A 24,578-nucleotide genomic window follows, 5' to 3' on the forward strand; every position below is an offset into this window, starting at 1 on the left:
CGACTAAAACGAGTGAACAACAACAACGACAAAAATGTAAAATAAGTGCGGTTATTTCGTCTGCGGCTCTTTAAAGACGAGGTTCCACTCTTGCAGGCGTTCGTTAACTTCTGGTCTTTAAGACTACGAATCCCAGAATTCCGTGCCCCACCTGGCTCTTAAGTCTAAGGAGGTCAGACTACAAACCACCTCCCGCCAAACTACAAATCCCATCACACCCATGGGTTCCGGAAACTTTTCGTCTCTGACGAGTTGCCATAGCATCCGGGTCCGTGGCCAACTAGCCGGGCCCGTGCGAGGAGCTGAGGCGGGTCTTTGGCCACGCGGACCAATAGAGCATCTATTTGCTACTGAGCATGACCGGAAGGATCCTGAAGGGAGAGCCGGCGCTGTCTCCTTGCCGCTGTCCCTGCGGTGGCCCGTGTCTCACCCGCGGGGAAAGAACAAGGGCAAGGGGGACCGGGCGGCCTCTGCTCCCAGCGGTGGGGGTGCGTGCGTACCAGACGGGGATCGGGGCCGCTCCCCTGGTGTAGGGCCGCAGTGCGAGCAGGAGCCATGGGCGGGACGTCCAGCACCCGACGGGTCACCTTCGAGGCGGACGAGAATGAGAACATCACGGTGGTGAAGGGCATCCGGGTGAGCGAGGGGGTGGCGGGTCGGGTGGCCAGGCTCGCGTCTCTGGACCGAGGCCCAAGACAAGTCCCTGTAAGCGTGGCCGAGGATCTCCGGATGGTGTTGAGGACTTAAAGAGTTTGAGCTGGAAGGATCTTTAGCCCTCAAGTAACCGCATTTAGCAGAAGAGGAAACTGAGGCTCAGAGAGAGGAAATGACTTGTCCGAGGCTCCTCCTGGGTTTCACTTCTGCGTGCCCTAACTTGTCTTGGTCCTGGCTGAGCGACCAAGGGCCCTGTGTGCCCGCTCTGAGAGGCACCGCGTCCTGGGATCTTGACTTTGCCAGCCTGGGCCTCTGCACTTTTGGGTGGCTCGCGGCTTCCCGCCCTGCCCCAGCTTCTCCAGGTCACCAGAGTCCTTGGCACCACGTGCCTCCCTTTCCTGGGCCACTTTGTGCCAGTGTGTTTATGGGTTGGAGGGTTCTGTTTTTTTACTGCCTCTTATATAGAAGGCCTCCTGATAGTCAAAGAACTTTGGAGTTGGAAAGGACCCTAGAGATCACAACCTGTTAGTCCAGCTCTCTACTTTCTCCCATATTTAGAGGAGAAAACAGGTCCATATTTAGTGAAGTTACTTGTCTAAGTTCCACAGGTGGCATATCCTGGAACGGGGCCCTCTGATTCCTATTCCAGTGCTCTTTCTAACCTGACACCAGCTAGTTCTTTTTTTTTTCACCCTTTTTTTTTAAAAACACTCTTAAGACATCCAGGCAGTTGGTAGGTAACGAAGTATCTGTTAGTGTAGTGTAAGACTGAATCAACTTAATATGGAAGTATGTTTTGCACGATTTCATGATTATAGTTGATACCACATTTCTTGCCTTCTCAATGGGTGGGGGAGGGCAGGAAGGGAGAGAATTTTGAACTCACAATTTAAAAAAATGAATGTTAAAAATAAACTGATAATTTTATATATAAAAAAAGATTAAATCAGCTTAAGATAAATGTTAGAATGGGATTTGTATTATTCGTGCATGAAGGTTAACAGGGTTGGGTATACCAGTCCCTTAGGGTTGGTATATCCTTGCTAACTCCATGCACAAGTGTGATGACACTTGTTTTTGGAAGTAGGATGTCTGAAATTAATAAATGAAATCATGTTTAATGAATGGTATAATAGTAATAGACACATTAACACACCCTTATTTATTGAGTTGCTTCAGAACTAGCCAGATTTAATAAAGTGTTATCTTTCAGTAATTATTACCAGAAAATAAGCTACATGAGTAGCTAGATAAGATAAGCTTTATGCTTTTAATGTGTTACCATACTAAAGATAAGCTTTATGCTTTTAATGTGTTACCATACTAAGTGAACCAGAATCATGAAATCACAGATTTTGAGAGAAGGAAGGGACCTCAGCAGCCATCTAGTTGAAATTATATACAGAAGGAATCCCTCTATAACATCTGATATACTGGTCATCCAACTTTTGTTTGAAGATCCCCAAGGAAGGGAACCCTGTCACATCTCTAGAGAGGTCATTCCTCTTTTGGATGTTTTAGGAATGTGAAATTAGAAAGTTTTTATAGTTAAGAAGCCTAAATTCACTTTTTTGCAAATTCTACCTATTGCTCCTGGTTTGGCGCTCCAGGGTCAAATGGAACATATTTAATTCCTTCTTCACACCATAGCCCTTTAAATACTTGAAGGCAGTGATCACATTCCCCTTGAATCTTCTCTTCTTTAGGCTAAATTTGACCAGGTCCCTCCGTTAATCCTCTTGCCATGAACTCAAGGCTCTTCACCATCCTGGTTCCCCTTCCTTGGACACTACAATTTATCAATATCCTTCTTGAAGTGTGGTTTTTGGAAAGTGAACACAGTATTCCAGATGATGTCTGCTGAGGACAGAATATAGGGAAACTATTATCTCCTTATACTTGGAAGCTAGGTCCTTAATGTATCCCAGGACCCTATTAGCTTTTTTGGTTGACACATCAATGCTGAGTGTTATTGAACTTGCAGTCCACAAAGACCTCCAGATTATTTTTAGAATAACTGCTTTTTATTCATGCCTGTTGCTCATTTTTTTAAATCTATAATCCTGTTTCTTTTTCATGATATCAATGATAGTATCAAGCTTTGTATTACAGTTTGAGGTTGATTTTTTTTGAGTTATTGTGTTTTAGTCCGTTGGTATCTATTCACTCAGTAAACATTTATTAATCATGTATTATGTGCAAAAATTGCTGTGCTCCACTGTTTGGGATACAAAAATGAGTTAGATACAATCTCTGCCTTCAAGGAGCTCACAATCTATTTGGGAAATAAGGTAGTTTGTTTTGTGTTGTAGGTAAGTGAATAGCAGGTATAGAAGTTAAGTTCTTTGGAAGATCTAAGCAGGGGGAAATGACTTCTCGACTTGGGGGTAGGGGATCAGTGAGCTTGAGGGATAGGTGGGATTTCAACAGGTTGGTATGAGGCTTCAAGAAGGGAACAGGGAGATTACATTGTAAATGCAGGTTGGACTGAGGAAATGCATGGAGGTGAAAATTGCCCTAGATTTATTCAGGAAAAACTATAAAAAGTTTATGAGGTAGAGGGTGAATTGTTTCATATCCAGTCACAGGTGGTTGCTTGTGGGTTTTATTTGTTTTTCTGATAATGGAAAGCTATTAGAATGAGGAGGACCTGTCAGAGGGAAAAACTGTAGTATTAAAAAAGGACGTCTATTAAATTTTACTCCCTTCTTTCACTGAAAAAAGAAAAGAAATGTAGAGATAGGCATATCTTGTGAAGGTTATTAAGTTCAGAACTAAGAAGTTTGGTCTTTTTAAAGTAGGCAATGAGGAATCTTTAAAGGTTTGAGCAGGGGAGATAAGGGCTGATCAGAGGTGTACATCAGAATGATTTAATTGATGGCAGGTGTGTAGGAGGAGAGCTCAGAGTATGGAAAAGCTAGAGTTGAAGGAATAAGGTAGAAGGTTGTTGTAACAGTCCCAATAAAAGTGCCTAAGCTTGGACTAGGACAGTAGCGGTGGAAATGGAAAGGAGTAGAGGCATTTAAGAGATATTTTAGAAGTAGAATTGAAAGTACTGGGCAAATGACATGGGGTTTAAGGAAGAGAGAGGAATCAGATGATTCTCAGGTTTTGAACCTGAATAACTAGGAGCACCATTGACAGAATTAGGAGAGTTAGGAGGGAAAGGGAAGGGGAAAGGTGATTAGTTTGGTTTTGGACATTTTGGGTTTGGGGGTTTGGTGGGAAATCAGACAGATGTTTAGCAGAGCCTTGGAGAGTAGAAAAAAAGGTCATTTGGAAGTCATTTACATAGACATCAAAGAATCCTTGATGTAGAAGTAGAAAGGATAGATGTATCTAGATTATTTCCTTCGTTTGAAGATGAGGAAACTGATGCCAAAAGAGGAAGGAAGAAAGTAAACAAGCATTTATTAAGGGCTTACAATGTGCCAGGCACTGTGCTAAACACTTTACAAGTATTGTCTTATTTGATCCTCACAACTCTCTGAGGTAGGCACTATTGTCCCCCTTGTAAGGAATGTAAATTTTGGTGTGTGTAAAGTGGATTTTTTGTTACTCTTTCTTAGAGTTTTCTTCCCAGGATCCATAGCCATAACATTCTCTACTTCCCAGGTGTTAGAAATGAGTTTGTGGGATGATGGTTCAAAACAGTTTGTACTACGCAGTCTCAGTAGATATAGGGATGAAGTGATGTAAAATTGTGATGTTATTGCTGGCAATATGCCTTCTTTGTTGCCCTGTAAAGCAAGTGGGCACTGGTCAGTGACTGGGGACTCGTGGATGAATGTGCAGGCTGAATGCTGTGCGTGCCTTGATCGGCCTCCATCAAGTCTTGGGAGGGGGAATTCTGTGTGTTTGCCCCAACTGGCCCCCATTGAGGCTTGAGAGGATTTAGGGGAATGCACAAGTTGTGGTGGTCTCAATTGACCCATTGAGATGAGGGGTAGTTGCCCCCCCTTCATGGCGGCCCCTGTGAGAAGGGTAGTTAGGAAATGCAGTAGGAGTTGGTACTGCCATTGTCAGCAAACTCCCTTTGAGAAGACTACACTGGAATAAAATAAGCTTATTTGACTCCTTATTATGACTCCATCCCAGTCTTCCCCTCTGACTAGATCAAAAGCGAACCTGCTAGTGGGAAAGGTGCTAGAAGCCCTCCTGTGTCTCCTTCCTAAGAAATGGTGTAGTCGATGTGTTTATTTGTCCATCCCTTTTGTAGTTGCTGTTCTTTTTTTTTTTTTTTTTAGGCAGTTGGGGTTAAGTGACTTGCCCAGGGTCACACAGCTAGTAAGTGTCAAGTGTTTAGTCTGAGACCGGATTTGAACTCAGATACTCCTGACTTCAGGGCTGGTGCTCTATCCACTGCACCACCTAGCTGCCCCTTCCCTTTTGTAGTTGAAGAAACTGAGGCAGACAAAGGTTAAGTGACTCGCCCAGCATTACATAGGTGATAAATATCAGAGGTGGGATTTAAACCAAGATCCTTTGAATTCAGAGTCAGTGTTCTTTTCACTGTTCTCATCTGCTTCAGGTAATGGTTGAAGTTATAGGAGTGAAGTAGGATTGTCAAAGGAAATTATAGAAGGAGAAGAGGATGAGGGACAAGAGCAGGACACAGAGTGGTCAATGTGGGAAGGGAAAGAAGAGCCTAGAGCAGGGATTCTTTTTGGTTTTTTTGCCTGTTTAGTATAGGAGATCTTTTTATTTTTTTCATTTTTCATCTTTTAATTTTTCTTCAGTTACATGTAAAAATGTTTTTTGACATTTTTAAAGTTTTGAGTTCCAAATTCTGTCCTTCTCTCCCTCCCTACCCCGTCCTGAGTTGGTAAGCAATCTGCTATAGGTTATACATGTTCTGTAGAGTATTTCTGTATTAGTCATTTTGTAGAAGAAAGCTGGAATAAAACAAAAAAAAAGAAAGTGAAAAAGAGTACATTTCCATCTCTATTCAGACACCGTCAGTTACTTCCCTGGAGGCAGATAACATTTTGCATCATGAGTTCTTTGGGATTGTCTTGGATAGTTGTATTACTGAGAATAGCCAAGTCATTCACAGTTCATCGTACAATATTGCTATTACTGTGTACGGTATTCTCAGGTTCTGCTCACCTCACTTTGTATCAGTTCATGTAAGTCCACGTTTTTCAGAAATCATCCTGCTTATCATTTCTTATAGCACAATAATATTCCATCACAATCATACACTACAACTTGTTCAGCCATTCCCCAGTTGGTAGGCGTCCCCTCAATTTCCAGTTCTTAGCTACCACAGAAAGAGCTGCTATAAATGTTTTCGTACAAATAGGTCCTTATCCCTTTTTTATCTCTTTGAGATACAGATCTAGTAGTGTTATTGCTGGGGTCAAAGAGTATGTACAGTTTGATTACCCTTTGTGCATAGTTTCAAATTGTTCTTCAGAGTGGTTGGATCAGTTCACAACTCCACCAACAGTGCATTAGTGTCCCAGTTTTCCCACATACCCTCCAACATGTATCATTTTCCTTTTCTGTCATATTAGCTAATCTTAGATTGAGATTCTTAACCTGGTATTTGTAAACTTGTTTTAAAAACTATTTTGACAGTTGTATTCAGTGTAGTTGGTTTCTGTTGTAGTACTGTGTTTTTTATTTTATGCATTTAAAAATAATGTTCTTCGCAGGATTCCAGACTTCACCAGACTGCCAAAGGGATTCTCAACATAAAAAAGTTAAAGACCTTCCTCATCCAGCTAGTGCCTGAGTTTAGTCATTTAAGGTTTGTAGGTGCTTTACACACATTCTCGTTTGATCCACCCAGTCACCCTGTGATGCAGTGCTTATTCCATTTTGTAGTTGAGGAAACTGAGACTCTGAGGAGCAGCTTAGGTGGCACAGTGGATAGAGGACTGGGCTTATAGTCAGGAAGACCCAAGTTTAAATCTAACTTCTGGTACTGACTTGCTCTGTGAACTTGGGCAAGTCACTTAACCTCTACTTGTCTCAGTTTCTTCAGCTGTAAAATAGAGATAATACCAGAGATAACACCTACCTTGTAGGGTTATTGTGAGGGTCAGATGACACAGTGTTTGTAAAATCCCTAGCACAGGTTCTGGTAGAAAGTTGGTTCTTAGTTAAGTGCTGATTTCCTTCCTTAATTAACTTAATTTTCCCATCAGCAGGCGTTTTAAATGCCAGATCCTCTGCTCAGGGTACAAAGAAAAGCATGAATCACTTCTGGCCATCGAAGACCTTGCATGTTACTGGGATAGACAAGATGTACACATGCAAATATATACAAAATAACTGCAAGGTAATACTTGAGAAGGTGGCGCTTATGGAAAGCCTCATGGAGGAGGTAATGTTTGAGTGAGCTTTAAAGGAAAACCTGTGAGATGTAACTTTGGGTTGGCGTGAAGAATGTGGAGTAAAGTATGATGAGGTTGGAAAGGTAGATAAGAAGCAAATTGTGAGAGACTTTTAACATTTAACAAGATATTTGTATTAGATTCTAGGGATAATAAGGATTCACGGGAGTTTATTGAGCAGGGGAGTGCCATGATTAGACCTATGCTTTAGGAATATCTTTTTGACAGCTGGTATAAGATGGATTGGATTGGAGAAGAGACACCAGGTTCTGAAGGGCTGCTGAAAATTACTGACAGAAATTAATGATCTCACAAAGTGGATGAAATCAGAAGGAAAGACAGGTTTTGGGGAAAAAGCTAAGTTTATTTTTGGACATTTTTAATTTGAGTTGCTGTTGGGGCTTCTTGCTGGCAGTGTCCTACGTAGGTATTTGATGATGTGGTCTTAGAGCTTGGAAGAGAGGTCAGCACCGAAATATAGATTTAGTAATAAAATTGACTTATAAGTATTTTAAGGTTTATAAAACACTTTCAGAATCATCTGAAATCATCTTAAGTTGAAGGGACCAAGTGAGAGATTGTCAAAGAGTGTAGAGAGAGGAAAGGCCACGTTCAAAGCCTTGGGCCACACTCAATTTGAGGGTTCAGGAAGGGGAATAGTAAGCTGTGAAATGATGCTTAAATATATAGGAAGAGAATCAGAAGCCTATGGCATGTCTGCAGTGAAGGAAAGAAGAGATTAATCAGAAAGAGATAGTAGTCAGCGGTGCCCAGTGCTACGGAGAGGTCAAGGAAAATGAAGACTGAGAAAAGGCCATTCACTTTGGTGATTAGGAGACTTTTCCTTGTCCCTGCAGCTGCTAGTGCCTTTACGTCTAGTGCTACTTTCCATCATTGTGTATTTATCTTCTATATATTGATTTATATATGTGTTCTTTCACCCATTAGAACCCAAGTTCTTTGAGGATAGGGACTGTCCTGGTACAGAGTAAATACTTAATAAATATTTGTTGATTGGCAGAGCTGGGGATACTTAATCTGGAAATACTCAGAGAGGACGTTTGAAGGGCTGTCACTTGGAAGAAGGATTAGACTTTGTTCTCTTGGCCCTGGAAGGCAGCACAGGTGACTGGAAGTTGCAGATGCAAGCTCAGGTTAGATGCAAGGCAAAGCTTTCTAACACTTATAGCTGTCCAGAAATGGAAGGGGCTGCCTTGAGAGAGTGTGGATTTCTCCTTGCTGGGAAACAAAGGCTGCATGACCAGTTTTTGGATAGGATTCTCTTAATACTGGTTGGGTTAGGTGGTTGCTGAAGTCCCTTCTGTGAGGTTGTAGGATCAGATATTCATTTTATAGTTAAAGAAGCTAGGGCCCAGAGAGGTTAAGTGACTTACCTAGGGACACCATCTGAGGTGGTAAGACCACTATACCATTTGAGTGACTTTTGAGAGTGCTAGAGGGAGAAGTCAGATTGCAAGAGATTGAGAAGTAGAGGCATTGGATGTAGACAATTAAAAAATTTTTTGTTTTTATGGATATCTTTTGTTTTTACATTGCCTTAAATTTTTTTTTTGTTATGTCCCTCCCCACTCCTCTGCTGAGTGAAGTATCTCTTGTAGCAAAGAATCAAAAAGAAAGAGGAAAAAAGGTAGTTCAGCCAAAGTAGCCAACTTTCCCCTAAGTTTGGGGTGGAGAGATGATAGGGTAACGGGATGCAGTGGAGGGTCATGGGAAAGATTAAGGAGACCTGAAGATGTTTGTAGTAGTGTGAGGAGATGAGGGGGAGAGTGGGGAGGGAAGAAGGAGAGGGAGGGAGGGAGAGAGAGAGAGAGAGAAAGAAAGAAAGAAATGGGTTGGGGAGGGGAGGAAGATTGTAGATGTATGAAAGATGAAATGATTACTGGAATAAAGGTCCTGGAGAAGAGGCAGGATTAAAGAAGCACATGGAGAATTAGCCTTATAGAAAATTAAGTATACCTCTTCCTCTGTGACTCAAATGAAGAAGGGACTGATGATATTGAGAAGTGTAAAGAATTAAATGGAGGGGAGTTGAAGGAATCCCCCTTTGGATGGCATCAGCTTTTACAGTGAAGTAGTCTTCACAGCATAGTTGGAGAGAGGTTGTCACTTAATATAGAGTACTATTCAGTGTCATATGTCAAATTTCTAGCTTTCTTGGTTATGGCATAATGTCCATATGATCAGAATTTAGACTTGAACCTTGAATAACTCAGTAAACTTTGCATGAAGAAAAATGGCTCAGTTCTGGTCAGTCGTCCAACATGAGATAGAGTATATTTATGGCTTAGTATAACTCTTCATTGATACTGAAAAATAGATTGAGAGTTGATATTATAGTGAATGAGTTAGCAGTATCACTGACATTGCATTTTGGTTCAACTGGAACACAAGGCTTTCAGCTTTTATTGTAGGAGATTTTTAACCTTAGAATCTGTTCTCAGATTTTTCTTGCTAAGACCCTTTTGACATCTGACAGTTTTAGGAATTCTTTCTATTTTTAACTAGTTTTTTTTTAACCTTTCAGCAAGTATTTAACAGAATTTTCTAGGGTCTTTCATTTTCCTTTTACTCTTAATGTTTAGGAAAGGGTGGTTAAAGGAATGAGAGTTCATTAAGTTTCAGCTATGTGCTGAGCACTGTGCTAAATGCTTTACAAATATCTCATTTCAACCCTGTGAGGTAGGTGTTGTTTTCATTCTCATTTTACAGTTGAGGCAACTGAGTCAGACGAAGTCTACCTAGAGTCACACAGCTGGTAATTGCCTGGGACTGTACCCAGGTCTTCCTGACTCCAGGTCCAGCGTTTTATCCACTGTGTCCTCTAGCTGCCTAGCATTTACTAGTCTTCCTTCTCAAAATGTTCCCCAGTCTTCTCATTCATCTTCTTTTTCCATCCTGTTTCCAGGTTCTAACATGAAACTGGTACCTTAAAGGGGTCTCTAGACACTCATTTATGTAGTATTTTTGGATGGATTTCCTTCTGCATAAGATGAACTTCTAGTGACAGAATTGTCAAAGCAGATTCAGGGAAGTACTCACATTATATTTGCTTAATAGGATTTTTGCGAACACCTGCTGTGGATGTATGGGTAGTTAGCCCGCAATAGAGAGTTTCACAGGTTTATCTCAAACATCAAAGCCATATGAGAGAATTTGCCAAAAGCTAATGTCAAATTCAGTAAGTATGGTTTCAAAGTAATACTTTTCATGCTTTCTAAGCATCACCTAATCTCCACAACTGGGCTTCAGAGTTGCAAGCCAAATTAATAGCATCAGTCATGAGACATAATATATGCTGTGTGAGTTACCAGCAATGGGAATTTGTAGCCCTTATGGTTCTGCCCATAGTGGGAAGAAGCGGTGATGTTGGATGTTTCTGGAAGAGAGTCCGCTTTACTGACAGACTTGGTTAGAGTATGGTAGAGGGTTAGCAGTCTGATCAGTTGGTGGCACTTACTGAGTAAATGGAAATTGTAAATAGTACTCTACTTAAGAGAGAATGGAGGTTTAGAAAAAACCATGAAATGTGCTTTGACTCAGCAATACTACTTCTAGGTCTGTGTTCCAAAGAGATCATACAAATAGGAAAAGGACCCACATGTACAAAAATATTCATACAGCTCTTTTTGTGGTGGCCAAGAATTGGAAATTGAGGGGATGCCCATCAATTGGAGAATGGCTGAACAAGTTGTGGCATATGAATGTAATGGAACACTGTTATGCTATAAGGAATGATGAGCAGGCAGACTTCAGAAAAACACAATAGCAACATAATTACATGTCACAATGTATTCAGCCAATCCTCAATGGATGGGCATCCCCTCAATTTTCAATTCTTTGCCATCAGAAAACTGTGCTATAAATATTTTTGTACATATAGGTCCTTTTCCTTTTTTTTTCTTTTAAACCTTTTTGGGATACAGACCTACTAGTGGTATTGGTAGGTCAAAGAATATACATGGTTTTATAGCCCTTTGGGCATAGTTCCAAATTGCTTTAGAGAATGGTTGAATCAGTTCACAATGCCACCAACAATGCATTAATGTCTCATTTTTCCAATATCCCCTCCAACGTGTCATTTACCTTTTCTGTCCTATTAGCCTATTAATAAGTATGAGGGAGTACCTTAGAATTGTTTTAATTTGCATTTCTTCAGTCAGTAGTGACTTAGAGCATTTTTTCATGTGACTATAAATAGCTTTGATTACTTCATCTGAAAACTGTTCATATCTTTTGATCATTTATCAATTGGGGAATGGCTCTTATTTTTATAAATTTGACTCAGTTCTCTGTATGTTTGAGAAATGAGACCTTAAATAGAGGAACTTCAAATTTTTTTTTTCTCAATTACTGTTGCTAACTATTTCCCACCATACTATTCCTCCCCTTTGTTTATTCTATCGTATTCTCTCTCTTCTTTCACCCTGTCCCTTCTTAAAAGTGTTTTGCTTCTGACTACCCTATCTCCCAATCTACTCTCCCTTCTATTACCCGACTCCCTTTTATCCCCTTCGCCTCCCATTTTGCTACAGAATAAGATAGATTTCTATACCCAATTGAGTGTATTTTGTTCCCTCTTTGAGCCAATTCTGATGAGAGTAAGGTTCACTTACTCCCTTTCACCTCCCCCCCTTTCCCTCTATTGTAAAAGCTTTTTATTGCCTCTTTCATGTGAGATAATTTACCCCATTCTACCTTTCCCTTTTTCTTCCTCCCAGTACATTCCTCTCTCACCCCTTCGTTTTATTTTTTAGTTATCATCCCTTCATATTCAACTCACAACTGTGCCCTCTTTCTATATATACTCCTTCTAACTGCACTAATAATGAGAAGGTTCTTATAAGTTACAAGTATCATCTTCCCATGTAGGAAAGTAAACAGTTTAACCTTATTAAGTCCATTATGATTTCCCTTTTCTATTTACCTTTTTATGCTTCTGTTGAGTCTTATATTTAAAAGTCAGATTTTTCATTCAGCTCTGGTCTGTTCATCAAGAATGCTTGAAAGTCCTCTTTTCATTGAATGTTCAATTTTTTCCCCTGAAGGATTTACTCAGTTTTGCTGGGTAGGTGATTCTTGGTTGTAATCCTAGCTCCTTTGCCCTCTATAATATCGTATTCCAAGCCCTTTATCCTTTATCCCTCTATCCTTATCCTTTAAGGTAAAAGCTGCTAAATCTTGTCCTACCCTGACTGTGGCTCCCTAATACTTGAATTGTTTCTGGCTGCTTGCAGTATTTTTTCCTTGACCTGGGAGCTCTGGAATCTGGCTATGATATTCCTGGGAGTTTTCATTTTGGAATTTCTTTCAGGAGGTAATTGGTGTATTCTTCCAATTTCTGTTTTACCTGGTTCTAGAATATCAGGGCAGTTTTCCTTGATAATTTCTTGAAAGATGATGTTTAGGCTCTTTTTTTTTTTGATCATGGCTTTCAGGTAATCCAATAATTTTAAAATTATCTCTCCTGAATCTATTTTCCAGGTTAGTTGTTTTTCCAGTGAGTTATTTCACATTGTCTTCTATTTTTTCCATTCTTTCTTTGTCTTTTTGTTTCTTGATTTCTCATAAAGTCATTAGCTTCCATTTGCTTCATTCTAATTTAGGAGTTATTTAAGGAGTTATTTTTCTTTAGTGAGCTTTTGTGCCTCCTTTTCCATTTGGCCATTTCTGCTACTTAAGACATTCTTCTCCTCATTGGCTTTTTGGACCTCTTTTACCATTTGACCTGGTCTGTTTTTTAAGGTGTTACTTTGTTCAGTATTTTTTTTGTGTTTCCTTTACCAAGCTGTTGACTGGTTTTTCATAGTTTTCTTACATCATTCTCATTTCTCTTCCCAATTTCTCTTCTATCTCTCTTACTTCATTTTCATCTTTTTTTGAGCTCTTCCATTGCCTGAGATCAATTCATATTTTTGTTGGAGGCTTTGGATGTAGTAGCTTTGACCTTGTTTTCTTCTTCTGAGTGTGTGTTTTGATCTTCCTTCTCACCATAATAACTTTCTATGGTTGGAGTTTTTTCTTGTTGTTTGCTCATCTTCCCAGTCTATTTCTTTAACTGTTTCTTAAAGTCAGGTCCTGCTTCTAGGATGGAGGGCTCAGTGTCCCAAGCTTTAGGGGTTTTGTGCAGCTGTTTTCAGAGATACTTCTAAGGACCTGTAAGTTTTCTGTTCTTCCATTTAAGGAGAGGTGTGTTTACTACTCTCCTGGCCTTTGTTTTTGGTCTGTGAGCAGTCACAAGCAATCTTCTGCCCTGGAACTGTGATGTGGGTCCCTGCTCCACTGCAGCAGCAAGCTCTGGTGTGGTAGTGCTTCTCTTTACCCTGGGACTGCCACCCAGGACTGAGACCCAGATCTGAGTATGGGCAAAGCAATGGAATCCTGCTTAGTGCCAGCAAAGAGACTCACTTAATCTCCTTCTGACCAGTTGTTCAGCCCCCTTACTCCTTGTGGGCTGAGAGCTCTGGAAGTAGCTGCCACCGCCCCTGATTTTCTAAGGTCTGTTCCTGGTTTGCTGGGTCTGAGTCTTTGCTGGTGCAGTCTGCGCTATACTGGGTTCCACTCTCACCAGGGTGCAAACAGACCTTTCCTGCTGACCTTCTAAGTTGTCTTTGACTGGAAAATTATTTCATCCTGCCCTTGTGGGTTCTGCAGCTCCAGGAATTGTTTTATGGCATTATTTAAAGGTGTTGGGAGGGGTTTTAGGGAGAGCTCGAGTGAGTTGTTACCTTTTCTCTACCATCTTGGTTCCTAGTTCTGCTCATTTCACTTTGCATAAGTTCACATAAGTCTTTTAAGGTTTTTCTGTAAACATCCTGCTTGTCATTTCTTATAGCACAGTAGTGTTCCATAATAATCATGTACCACAACTTGTTCATCCATTCCCCAGTTAATCTTTGGTGCCACAAAAAGAGCCGCTATAAACATTTTTGTACATATAGGTCCTTTTCTCTTTTCTTTGATCTCTTTGAGATACAGACCTAGTAGTGGGATTGCTGCCCAAAGGGTATGCTCATTTTTATAATCCTTTGGGTGTAGTTCCAAATTATTCTCCAGAATGATTGGACCAGTTCATAACTCCACCAACAGTGCATTATTTTCCCTATTTTTGCATATCACTTTGTCATTTTCTTTTTCTGTCATGTAGGTCAGTCTGATAGGTGTGAAGTGATAGCTGAAGGTTGTTTTAATTTGTATACCTTTAATCAATATTGATTTAGAACATTTTTTATAAGGCTATAAATAATTCTGATTTCTTCTGAAAATTGCCTATTCATATCCTTTGACCATTTATCAACTGGAGAATGGCTTATGTTTTTATAAATTTGACTCAGTTTCTTATGTATTTGAGAAATAAGGCCTTTGTCAGAGAAACTTACTATAAATCTTCTCCCCTCCCCCCAGTTTCCTCTTTTTCTTCTAGTTTTGGCTGCATTAGTTTTGTTTGTGCAAAAGCTTTTTAATTTCATGTAAACAAAATTATCCATTTTACTTCCCTGGGGGAACCACTCTTTTTAGAAAGGAGAGATTGGAATGGGAGACTTGCAGTTCTCGCCAGGTACTGTGTCTCTCTTTACAGATGATATGACTTACTTAGCAAACTCCAGAGAATCACCAAAAATTTAATTGAGACCCTCATTAAAGTATCAGGATATTGAATCTGAAAGTATTAGCATTTCTGCATATAACTAATAAAGTTAGGTGGCTAAAGTTAAAGAAGAACAAGGAAGAGAAATTTATTTCAAACAGCAAGATCTATTAAATAGTTAACTTACAAAGACATGCACAGGGGAAATGAAGGCCTAAATGATTGAAGAGTTATTAGTATGCGTGTCTGAACTGTACACATATAGTAAAATTGAATGATATTTCCCAGCTTATTTTGCAGATCTAGTACTGTACCAATCACATAACCAAAGGATACCTTATATAATTAGAAAAAATAAAATTCTCTTGGGAGAATGAATACCAAGGTTAAAAATAACAGGGGATGTAGGAAAGAAGTAGGAAACAGCATGTTTAGGGTTGCTATAAGAACTCAAACTATATATATACATTTTGTTTCTTTGTTTGTTTGTTTTTGCTAGGCAGTGGGGTTAAGTGACTTGCCCATGGTCGCACAGCTAGTAAGTGTTACGTGTCTGAGGCCGGATTTGAACTCAGGTCCTTCTGAATATGGGGTTGGTGCTCTATGCACTGTGCCACCTAGCTGCCCCTGAACTCCAACTATATTACCAATCAGAATTTTCAAAACTTACCTGGTACTGGATAAAAATAGAAAAGTTGATTAGTAGACTTGATTGGATAAGTAAAACCTAGAAACAAATGCGTGCAATTGTCTAATGCTTGACAAATCTAGTGACATAAATTGCTAGGGCCAGAACTCTTTAGTAAGTGAGAACTACTAGGCAGTTTGGAAAGCAGTCTAGCAAAAAATAGGTTTAGATCAGTAGTTTTATAACATGTAACACATTAAATTTCTGCTTTGGGTTTTACATGGTATATAATTTATAATACGAATATATTTTGTGTAGATGTGAGGAAATTTTGGTGTATAATATATTCAGGGAAATAATTTTCTGTGTGCAAATTCAAATTTAGTTTAATTTAGTTTAACAACAGTTGACAGGCTTGCCTTCAGTCTCCTAGGTTGGCTGTTCACTTGTTCTTCCTGCTCTAGGAGACAGCAATATATATAATATGTGATATTATATATGTGTGCATATCTATATGTGTGTGTATATATGTATATATATCTGTGTGTGTATGTATATATGTATGTATGTATGTATGTATGTATGTATGTATGTATGTATGTGTATATATATATGTAGGCCCCAATTATGAGTCTTTGGCTTCAGAGTGAAACTACTTTTATCTGAACCCCTATCTATTTATTTGCTACTCCCTTGGATGTGTTCTCGCATGTCATGACGAAATATCTATCTAAGTTAAATCTGTCTGCCTGAGTGGATTGTTCTTAGATGGTGGTTCTTGACTTTCAAGGCTCTTCCTGTTTCTGTTCAGTTGGTAAATTCTTTGCTTCCCATTTCAGCTTCTTTAGTGTGGCCAAAATCTTTAAAATTTTTCTTCTCTAAATATCTTTCTTATAACTTGATGTTCATTTTCCTCTTTTTAGTTCAGACATGTTGGGTAGTCATCTTCTAGGCTTCCTTTTAACTACATAAAACTAGTATTTCTGAATCTCATTTTTACATTCCATAAGTTTTCCTCCATGTTTAAAAATTAGTTAAAATTCAATACATATATATATTTTTGTGTGTGTGTGTGTGTGTGGTGTGTGTGTGTGTGTGTGTGTATTTGCCATGAGAAATTAACAGAGAATAAGAAGAAGTGCATTACTACTACTGTGGAGTACATTTTCAAAAGCTAATACAGTTCTTATTTTTTGCTTAACTTCTTAACCTAATTTTCTGTAGAGCAGTTGTTATGCATCAAAATGCATGGGTGCACGCATGTACGTGTGTGTGTGTGTGTGTGTGTGTGTGTGTGTGTGTGATTGTGAGACTTGGACTTTTTGTGTCATTTGTATTTCATACTCTTTTCTAACTGATTTTATTGGATGGGTTTTTTTTTTTCAGCTTTCAGAAAATGTTATTGGGCGAATGAAGGAATCTTCTCCTCCTGGCTCAAAATCTCCGAGTACCTCTCATCATTATGATTCTAAAGGTATTTCCAGATTTTAACTTTTGTGAGTTTTTAACAGAAAAATCCCAAGTTGGGGGGGTGGGGGAGGAGTTTAGATGTGGTTATATGAAGAGTCCATTTAAAAAAGATATCCCTTTCTGTTTTGGATTATATCTTCCTCTATCATGTAGTGGTACGTACATGCTAATCATTTAATAAAAGATCTGAATTGAACTGAATTACATGTGCCTTTGGAATTTTAGGTTCTACCTGAAACCAAAAGCAAGATTCCTCTTGAAATTTTTATATTTTGGATGGGTTTCCCTTCACCTCTTTTCCTTGCATTTAAAAAGTCTTTATTTCTTATCTATTTTCTGTGCTCTTTCTATGACTTTGCAACTTTCTTTACCTTTTTCTCTTTTGGTTAAGAAGAGACAACCCAATGTTCTTATTTACCTTACAAGTATATTGTAAGATTTAAAAATTAATATTTACCAAAAATATTGAAATTAAAAAGCATTACAAAATTTATCTTTTATTTAAATTATTAAAGTACTATTTAAAATATAAATTTGCTTTCTAAATTTCAAAAGTTGGAATTGTTTACTTCTACATTTTACAAAATTTAGTGTAATTTAAAATTATTATATATCAGCAGATGAGTAAGTTTCCCCAAGTATGCTTTGGATCATTCATGCAAATTTGTGGTTAACTTCAGTTTGCATATACTTCCCAACCTCTGTTTCATCCAGTAGCTCCAATTAGTTCTCTCTTCATTTTACTGGAACTGAGAGATAGGAAATAGTGCATTCTCTTCTCGTCCGTTTCCTGTCTTTTCTGATGCAAACACTTAAATTGCTAGAGAAGTATGGAATTTGGATGATCAACATTAAAGAGATGTTACAGTAGTAATTGGAAATTACCTGAGGAAAAACCAGCAGCACAGTGTCATTGTGCTTTTTCCTTGTCTGAAAACTTGATGGCAACAACTATAGACATTGGTTAACTCTTTTTGTGTCATTGAAGATCAGAGAGGTTGCTGACATCTGGGATGGAAGTAGAGAAATAAGAGCCAGACTAACACTGCATGTAATAGGGGACTCATCGCCATTTTTTCCAATTAGCATAAACTGAATTCTGTTACAACTAACTCTAGAGGAATTGTCAAGCTTCTCAGTGTCCTGCACAATAATATCCAATCATGATATTTGATAAAAATTAAATTTCATCTTGAAAATGTTTTATTTATGTAGCAACTTGGTTGTATAGAGCTTGGAAATTTCCTACTACCTTCTGTGTTATGAAGATCTTGTGACTGAGTCATAGAGAGGGTACACAGTGTTGAAAATGGTGATTGTCTGAAGTTTATGATGGAGATCAGTCAGATGGAAAGATTTGCCTCTTAGCATTATGCCAGGTCAGCCTAGAAGATAACTCTCATTCTGTAAATGTCTTTCTCTCTTATCTGCTTGCTATAATTCTCCTTCTCTGATCCTTATGTGTAGGAGACAAGTTGATCCATTCGTGTGAGTTTTTCAGATTGTGGTTTGTGGAAATGTGTGGATAGGTAGTGGCTATGGGTATCTAGGTGGCTCAGTGAATAGAGTGCTGGGCCTGGATTCAGGAAGACTAATCTTCTTGAGTTCAAATCTGGCCTTAGACACTTATTAGCTATGTGATCCTGGGAACGTCACTTAACCCTGTTTGACTCAGTTTCCTCATCTGGAAAATGAGCTGGGGAAGGAAATGGCAAACCACTCCAGTATCTGCCAAGAAAACCCCAAATGGGGTCATGAAGAGTCAGACACAACTGAATAACAACAAAAGATAGTGTCTGTAATTCTAGACTTAAGCTTAACCTGAAGAACTTTTTTATCATAGTCTGCACATAACCAGGAGCATGAAGGTAGGTGAAACTTGTCTCAAGAGTCTGGCACAGAGGTTCACAGGAGAATATGGGACATTTGGTAAGGACTGACGTCAGAGCTCTCCCTCCCTTGCTTCTGACTCCCCCAAAATGAAAACCAAAAAGTCGTCTGAATGATTTTTCCTTAAGAGACATAGTGTGGGCCCATTGTGATGCCAGTGCGATCATGTTGACATTTTGACATTGTTGTTATGTACTAATTCACTAAGCTTCTTGGGTGCAAACACTACATTGTTAAACCTCTCCCTGACATTTCCAACTAACTCTTAAGTCTAAAATTTCAGAGTGCTGACAAGCCCATGACCGTAACCCTAGTATGCTATTCTTGGAGATGCCCGTTTACCTTTCTATTAATTGTATGTCATTGACGAGGCCACTTAATTTCTCTCAACTTTACTTATCCTCATCTGTAAAATGGGATAATGATGCTTTTAACACTTAGCAGTAAGGTCTTTTTAGTATCTTTAAGGTGCTATATAAATGCCAACTGTTATTATAGTGGAATTCTGACACATGTATCAGAATCTCTAGACCTGATTAACAGCTAGTGAGATGTGCCAAAAGTGGCTCATGAAATTAATTTTAGTGACAAGGCAGCTGGAATTGCAGTGAGAATAACTGAGGACAGACCTACCCGATCACCCTTCTCCTTACTGATTCTTCTTACTAAGGCCTTTAGTTGCTTGGATCGTCTAGGAAGCCAGGATTCAGAGAAGCACTCCTTTGAAATATATTTCAGATGGTTAACATTACCTTTCTAATGGGTTTGACTTGATCAGTAAAGGCAATACGAGTTCTCTTAGTGCTTTGCTGGTATCACCCTGTCTTTCCCTGTTTAGGAGGGAGTTAAAAAAAGACATGGGATATCTATTTGGAGAAGCTGTTGACTACTTCTTTTGATTGTCTTAGGACTGAGAAATTGAAACTAGATACTGATTAGAGTTTACATAGAATTTTTCCTCTTAGACTTTTAAAAATGGATACCAGAGGTGATATTGGCTTCAGTAAGATGTTGGACAGTAGGTTTGTTCAAGTCGTTGCTTTGAGTCCTAAGAATTCTAACTTAGGTAGTCTTGTGGGTGGGAAATGGGAGTGTTTTTAAGGCCAGGATTTTTGTCAGCCATTGCCATTTTTCTCAAAGTCAAGCAGATAATAAATACATTGGATAAGAGTTGGGTTTTTAAAATTAATTTTATTTTTCCCCTGGCATACTTTTTCATAGGCTCTTGGCCTGTGGTCTGGGGCCACTTTGCATGATTGAACTGTAAGGATAATGCTTTTGAGAAATTGAGAGCCTTAGGCCTTTTATACATGTGAACTAAATATGTCTGTAGTAAATTATTTTTGAGAATAGAATTTATGTTGTAGGAGAGGGTAAATTTCCCCTGAAACTATTTTTTGCTAAACTTTTAACCAGACCAGTGGCTCATTGCAATAAGTGCTTTGCATGTTAAGTTGTTTTTAGCAAAATAATGTATTCTGTGATACCCAAAGCAGACTGTGATGCCACTTTAATAAATGAATATACTCTGAAGAATTTTTGTGTGCTTGCTGTCTCTATGCTTTTTTTTTTAAACACTACACTGTCCTTTCACTACATGCTGTTGCCATCTTCGTTTCTTGGTTAGGCTGACAAAAAGATAGCTTTTTATAAGAATATTTGTCTGCTTTTTAGTAATGTCTTTTATCTGTGATTTTTAACATGCATGTTGGGACACTGACTTTCTTCCGCCCTCCTACATTGATCTTTTTCTCTTTTGGAACATTTGGTGAATCCAGATGTTTCATATTTGACCCCTCTTTTTGCTAAGGAAATTGTGCCCTAATATCAATATGAAGAAGTAAGTGCAGGATCAGGCAAAGAGATAGGTAGGAGCTATTTGTTGATTTTCTAAGCCTTTGAGAAGTAGAGAAAAATGATGAATCTGAGAAAAGACAAATGAACTCACTTTCATTGTTATCCCCACTGTAAGTTTCCCTGTAAATTTCTTGTCATTGTGAAAAATAGAAACAATTTATGTTAACTGTATTACAGAGATCACTAAGTATCTGGCAGACTTAGAATCTGCAGAAAACCAATTTGTATAGGAAATAGCATAGCTCCAACAAAACAGCATTAATTTAGGTAAACAAATTCATGCATACTTTCTAGGTTATTTTCTTCAGGGAACTGATCTTTTTGGTGTACCATTTCCAGACTCATTTAGTCATAGCCCTACATGAAGAATGAACAGTAAAGAATTCTGTCATTTTCACCATTTTATAAGATGTGAAAATAGTTACAAAGATAAAAGAGGTAGCGTGGTGTAGATGATAGAGACCTGTCCTGGAGCGCAAGAATTCCTGGATTTCAACGTTGACTGTATGACACAGACTGGCTGTTTGATTCTAGGGAATCATTTAATTGGTCAGATAGGTGGTGAAGTGGATAGAGTGCCAGGCTTGGAGTCAGGAAGACCTGAGTTCAAATGTGGCCTCAGGCACTTACTAGCTGTGTAACCCAGGGCAAATCATTTGACCCTGTTGACCTCAGTTTCCTCATCTGTAAAATGAACTGGAGATGGAAATGGCAAACCATTTCAGTATCTCTGCCAAGAAAAACTCCAGAAGGCGTTGCAGAGTCATACTTGACTGATACGACTAAACCACCACAACAAAGTCATTTAAGCTTGGCTGGGTTCTAGGCAGCCCTTAAGACTGCAGATTGCAGAAGAGGTGCCTGTTTGCATTGGTATTTGTGATGTCACAGGTGCAGTTCCATGCCTATTCCTGTATAAGGGCATATTTTCATGGTATCTGAGATCTTTAGGTATGCATGTGAAACCTTATTGGTTCATCAGTTGAGTATTAGTTACTTTAAATCTCATATTATGGCTATTTTCCCTTGACTGTCCTAAATTAAGGGATACATACTACTAAAGTGAAGGCACTGAATGGAATTTTGAAATGTCATGTTGTTCAGTTGTTTTTCAACAGTCATTCTACTTGTCAAAATAAGGTAAACAATATAAAATTACAGAATTTGTTCAAGGATGAGAGTCAGTTTAATTTGATAGAGTGCTGGACATGGAGTGTGGATAACCTATATTTGAATACTGCTTCAAAACAATGTTTGTGTGACTGTGGGCAAGTTAACTGAACTTCTTCTAGCTTTAGGTTCTTCATTTATAAAAGAGTGATAATAAGGGGCAACTAGGTGGTGTAGTGAATAGAGCTCCAGCCTTGGAGTCAGGAGGACCTGGGTTCAAATCTGGCCTCAGACACTTGACACTTACTAGCTGTGTGACCTTGGGCAAGTCATTTAGCCCCGATTGCCTCACCAAAAAGCAAATAAAATAAAATAAAATAGTATGGCTTTTTAAAAAAAAGAGTGATAATAGTAACACTTAACCTCATTGGGTTTTAGTGAGGATGACATGAAATAAGGTGAATAAAGTATTTTGAAAATCTTAAAGCTTTATGTAAAGGGATGCTCTTTTTATTCTTACCAGAGACCTTTATCAGGGAAATTTGTTGTAAAAATTTCCCCCAGTTTCCTGTTTTCTTTCTAATTTTGGCTGTATTAGTTTTGTTTGTATAAAGCTCTTTAAATTTATTTTTAAAAAACTTTTTAATTTCATGTAATCAGAATTATCTGTTTTACTTCCCATGATCCTTTCTGTATCTTGTTTGGTCCTAAACTCTTCCCTTATCCATATATCTGATAGGTAAACTTTTCTGTGCTCCCTTAATTGGCTTATGATATCTGTTATATCCAAAATCATATACTCGTTTTGACCATATCTTGGTATATGGTATGAGATTTTAGTCTATGCCTAATTTCTTCCAAACTGCTTTCTAGTTTTCCCAGCAGTTTTTGTGAAATTATGAGTTCTTGCCCCCGAAACTTGGATCTTTGCATTTATCAAATGCTAGATTACTATAGTCATTTACTACTGTGTATTGTATAACTAATCTGTTCCACTGATCCACCACTCTGTTTCTTAGCCATGTCACAGTCTTTTGATGGCTACTGCTTTGTCATATACTTTGAAATCTGGTACTGCTAGGCTGCCTTCCTTCACATTTTTCCATTTTTTCCTTGATATTCTTGACCTTTTTTTCCCAGGTGAATTTTGTTATTATTTTTTTCTTACTCTATAAAATAATTCTTTGGTAGCTTGATTGTTATGGTGCTAAATAAGTAAATTGATTTAGGTAGAATTGTCATTCTTAATATGTTGGCTTGGCCTACTCGTTACTAATTAATATTTCTCCAATTGTTTAAATCTGTCTTTATTGTGTGAAAAATGTTTTCATGAAGTTCCTTAGTTTTTCTTGACAGATATATTCCCAAGTATTTTATATTGTCTGCAGTTATTTTAAATGGAGTTTCTTTTTATCTCTTCCTGCTGTGTTTTGTTGGTAGTATATAGAAGTACTGATGATTTATGGGGGTTTATTTTATATCGTGCAACTTTGCTAAAGTTGTTGAATGTTTCAACTAGTTTTGTAGTTGATTTTCTGATGTTCTCTAAATATTCCACCGTCTCATCTTCAGAGAGTGATAGTTTTGTTTCATCATTGCCTATTCTCATTACTTTAATGTCTTTCTTTTTTGTCTTATTGCTAGCTAGCATTTCTAGTGCAATACTGAATAATAATGGTGGTAATGGACATTTTTGATTCATCCCTGATCTTATTGGTAATGCTTCAAGTTTATCCCCATTATAGATAATGCTTGTTCATGGTTTTAGATAGATACTATGTATCATTTTAACAAAGGCTCCATTGTTTGCTATCCTTTCTGGTGTTTTGTATTTTGTCAGAAGTTTTTTTTCTGAGTGTGTTGAGATAATCATGATTTTTGCATTCTTGGTATAAATCTCACCTGGCCATATTATATGATCTTTGTAATAAATCTGTTGCTGTAATCTTCTTACTTGTATTGTACTTAAAATTTTTGTGTCAATATTCATTAAGGAAATTGGTCTATAGTTTTTTCCCTCTATTTTTCCTCTCCCTGGTTTAAAAATAGAGTGCAGACCAGGAGAGCAGTGACCACACCTTTCCCCATATCATACCACCTTGGAAGCACTGAAAACTTACAGACCCCCTGAACTAGCTCTGAAAACATCAGTTCAAAAACCTGAAACTTGGGGCACTGCAACCCCCATGAGGTGAACCAAGCCCAACTTTAACATAAAATTCAAAGTCTGGTTTAAGCATCGAAACTGTATTTGTGAAATAGACTCTATCTGTTTTTTCAAATAGTTTACATAATATTGGAATTAACTGTTCTTTAAATGTTTAGTAGAATTCACTTGTGAACCATATGGTCCTGGGGATTTTTTTCTCAGGGAAGTCCTTTATGGTTTGTTCAATTTCTTTTATTAAGATAGGATTATTTGAGTTTTCTCTTTCCTCTTCTGTTGATCAGGACAATTTATATTATTGTAAATATTCATCCATTTTACTTAGATTGTTAGTTTAACTGACATATAATTGGACAAAATAGCTTCAAATAATTGCTTTAATTTCATTTTCATTGGTGGTGCATTCACCCTTTTTATTTTTGAGACTGGTAGTTTGATTTTCTTTCTTTTTTTAAATCAAATTAATCAATGGTTTGTCTATTTTTGTGGGCCCCCCAATAATATCAGTTCCTAGTTTTATTTAGTAGTTCACTGTTGGGTTTTTTTGTTTGTTTGTTTACTTTCAGTTTTATTGATCTTGCCTTTGATTATCAGTATTTCTGTTTTGGTATTTGGGAATTTTTAATTTGTTCTTTTTTTTAGTGTTTTCATTCTTTTGACTTTGTGTTATTGTTTCTTGATGTCTTACTAATTTCTATTTGCCCACTTCCAATTTTTAAGGAATATTTTCTTCAGTGAGCCTTTGTATCTCTTTTCCCATTTGGGCAATTCTGCTTTTTAGGGAGTTCTTTTCAGTTTTGTGCCTCTTTTACCATTTGACCAATTTTGTCTTTTTTTTTAAAAGGCAATTGG

At 38.0% G+C, this 24,578-nt stretch overlaps 1 protein-coding gene across 1 annotated transcript in view; it reads left to right on the forward strand.

Annotated features, from left to right (window-relative positions):
• Window positions 1-359: 359 nt before the first annotated feature.
• Window positions 360-24,578, forward strand: part of CHCHD3 (coiled-coil-helix-coiled-coil-helix domain containing 3) — a 356,984-nt gene continuing 332,765 nt past the window's right edge. Inside the window, exons 1-2 of the mRNA XM_021002286.2 lie at window positions 360-636; window positions 16,619-16,706. Of these exons, the coding sequence (XP_020857945.1) occupies window positions 556-636; window positions 16,619-16,706 (169 nt within the window). The 5' untranslated portion in view covers window positions 360-555. The remainder of the gene's footprint in view (window positions 637-16,618; window positions 16,707-24,578) is intronic.

The sequence above is a fragment of the Phascolarctos cinereus genome, unplaced genomic scaffold, assembly GCF_003287225.1.
Source record: "Phascolarctos cinereus isolate Bilbo 61053 unplaced genomic scaffold, phaCin_HiC Scaffold_1;HRSCAF=81, whole genome shotgun sequence".
In the NCBI taxonomy this organism is placed as follows: domain Eukaryota; kingdom Metazoa; phylum Chordata; class Mammalia; order Diprotodontia; family Phascolarctidae; genus Phascolarctos; species Phascolarctos cinereus.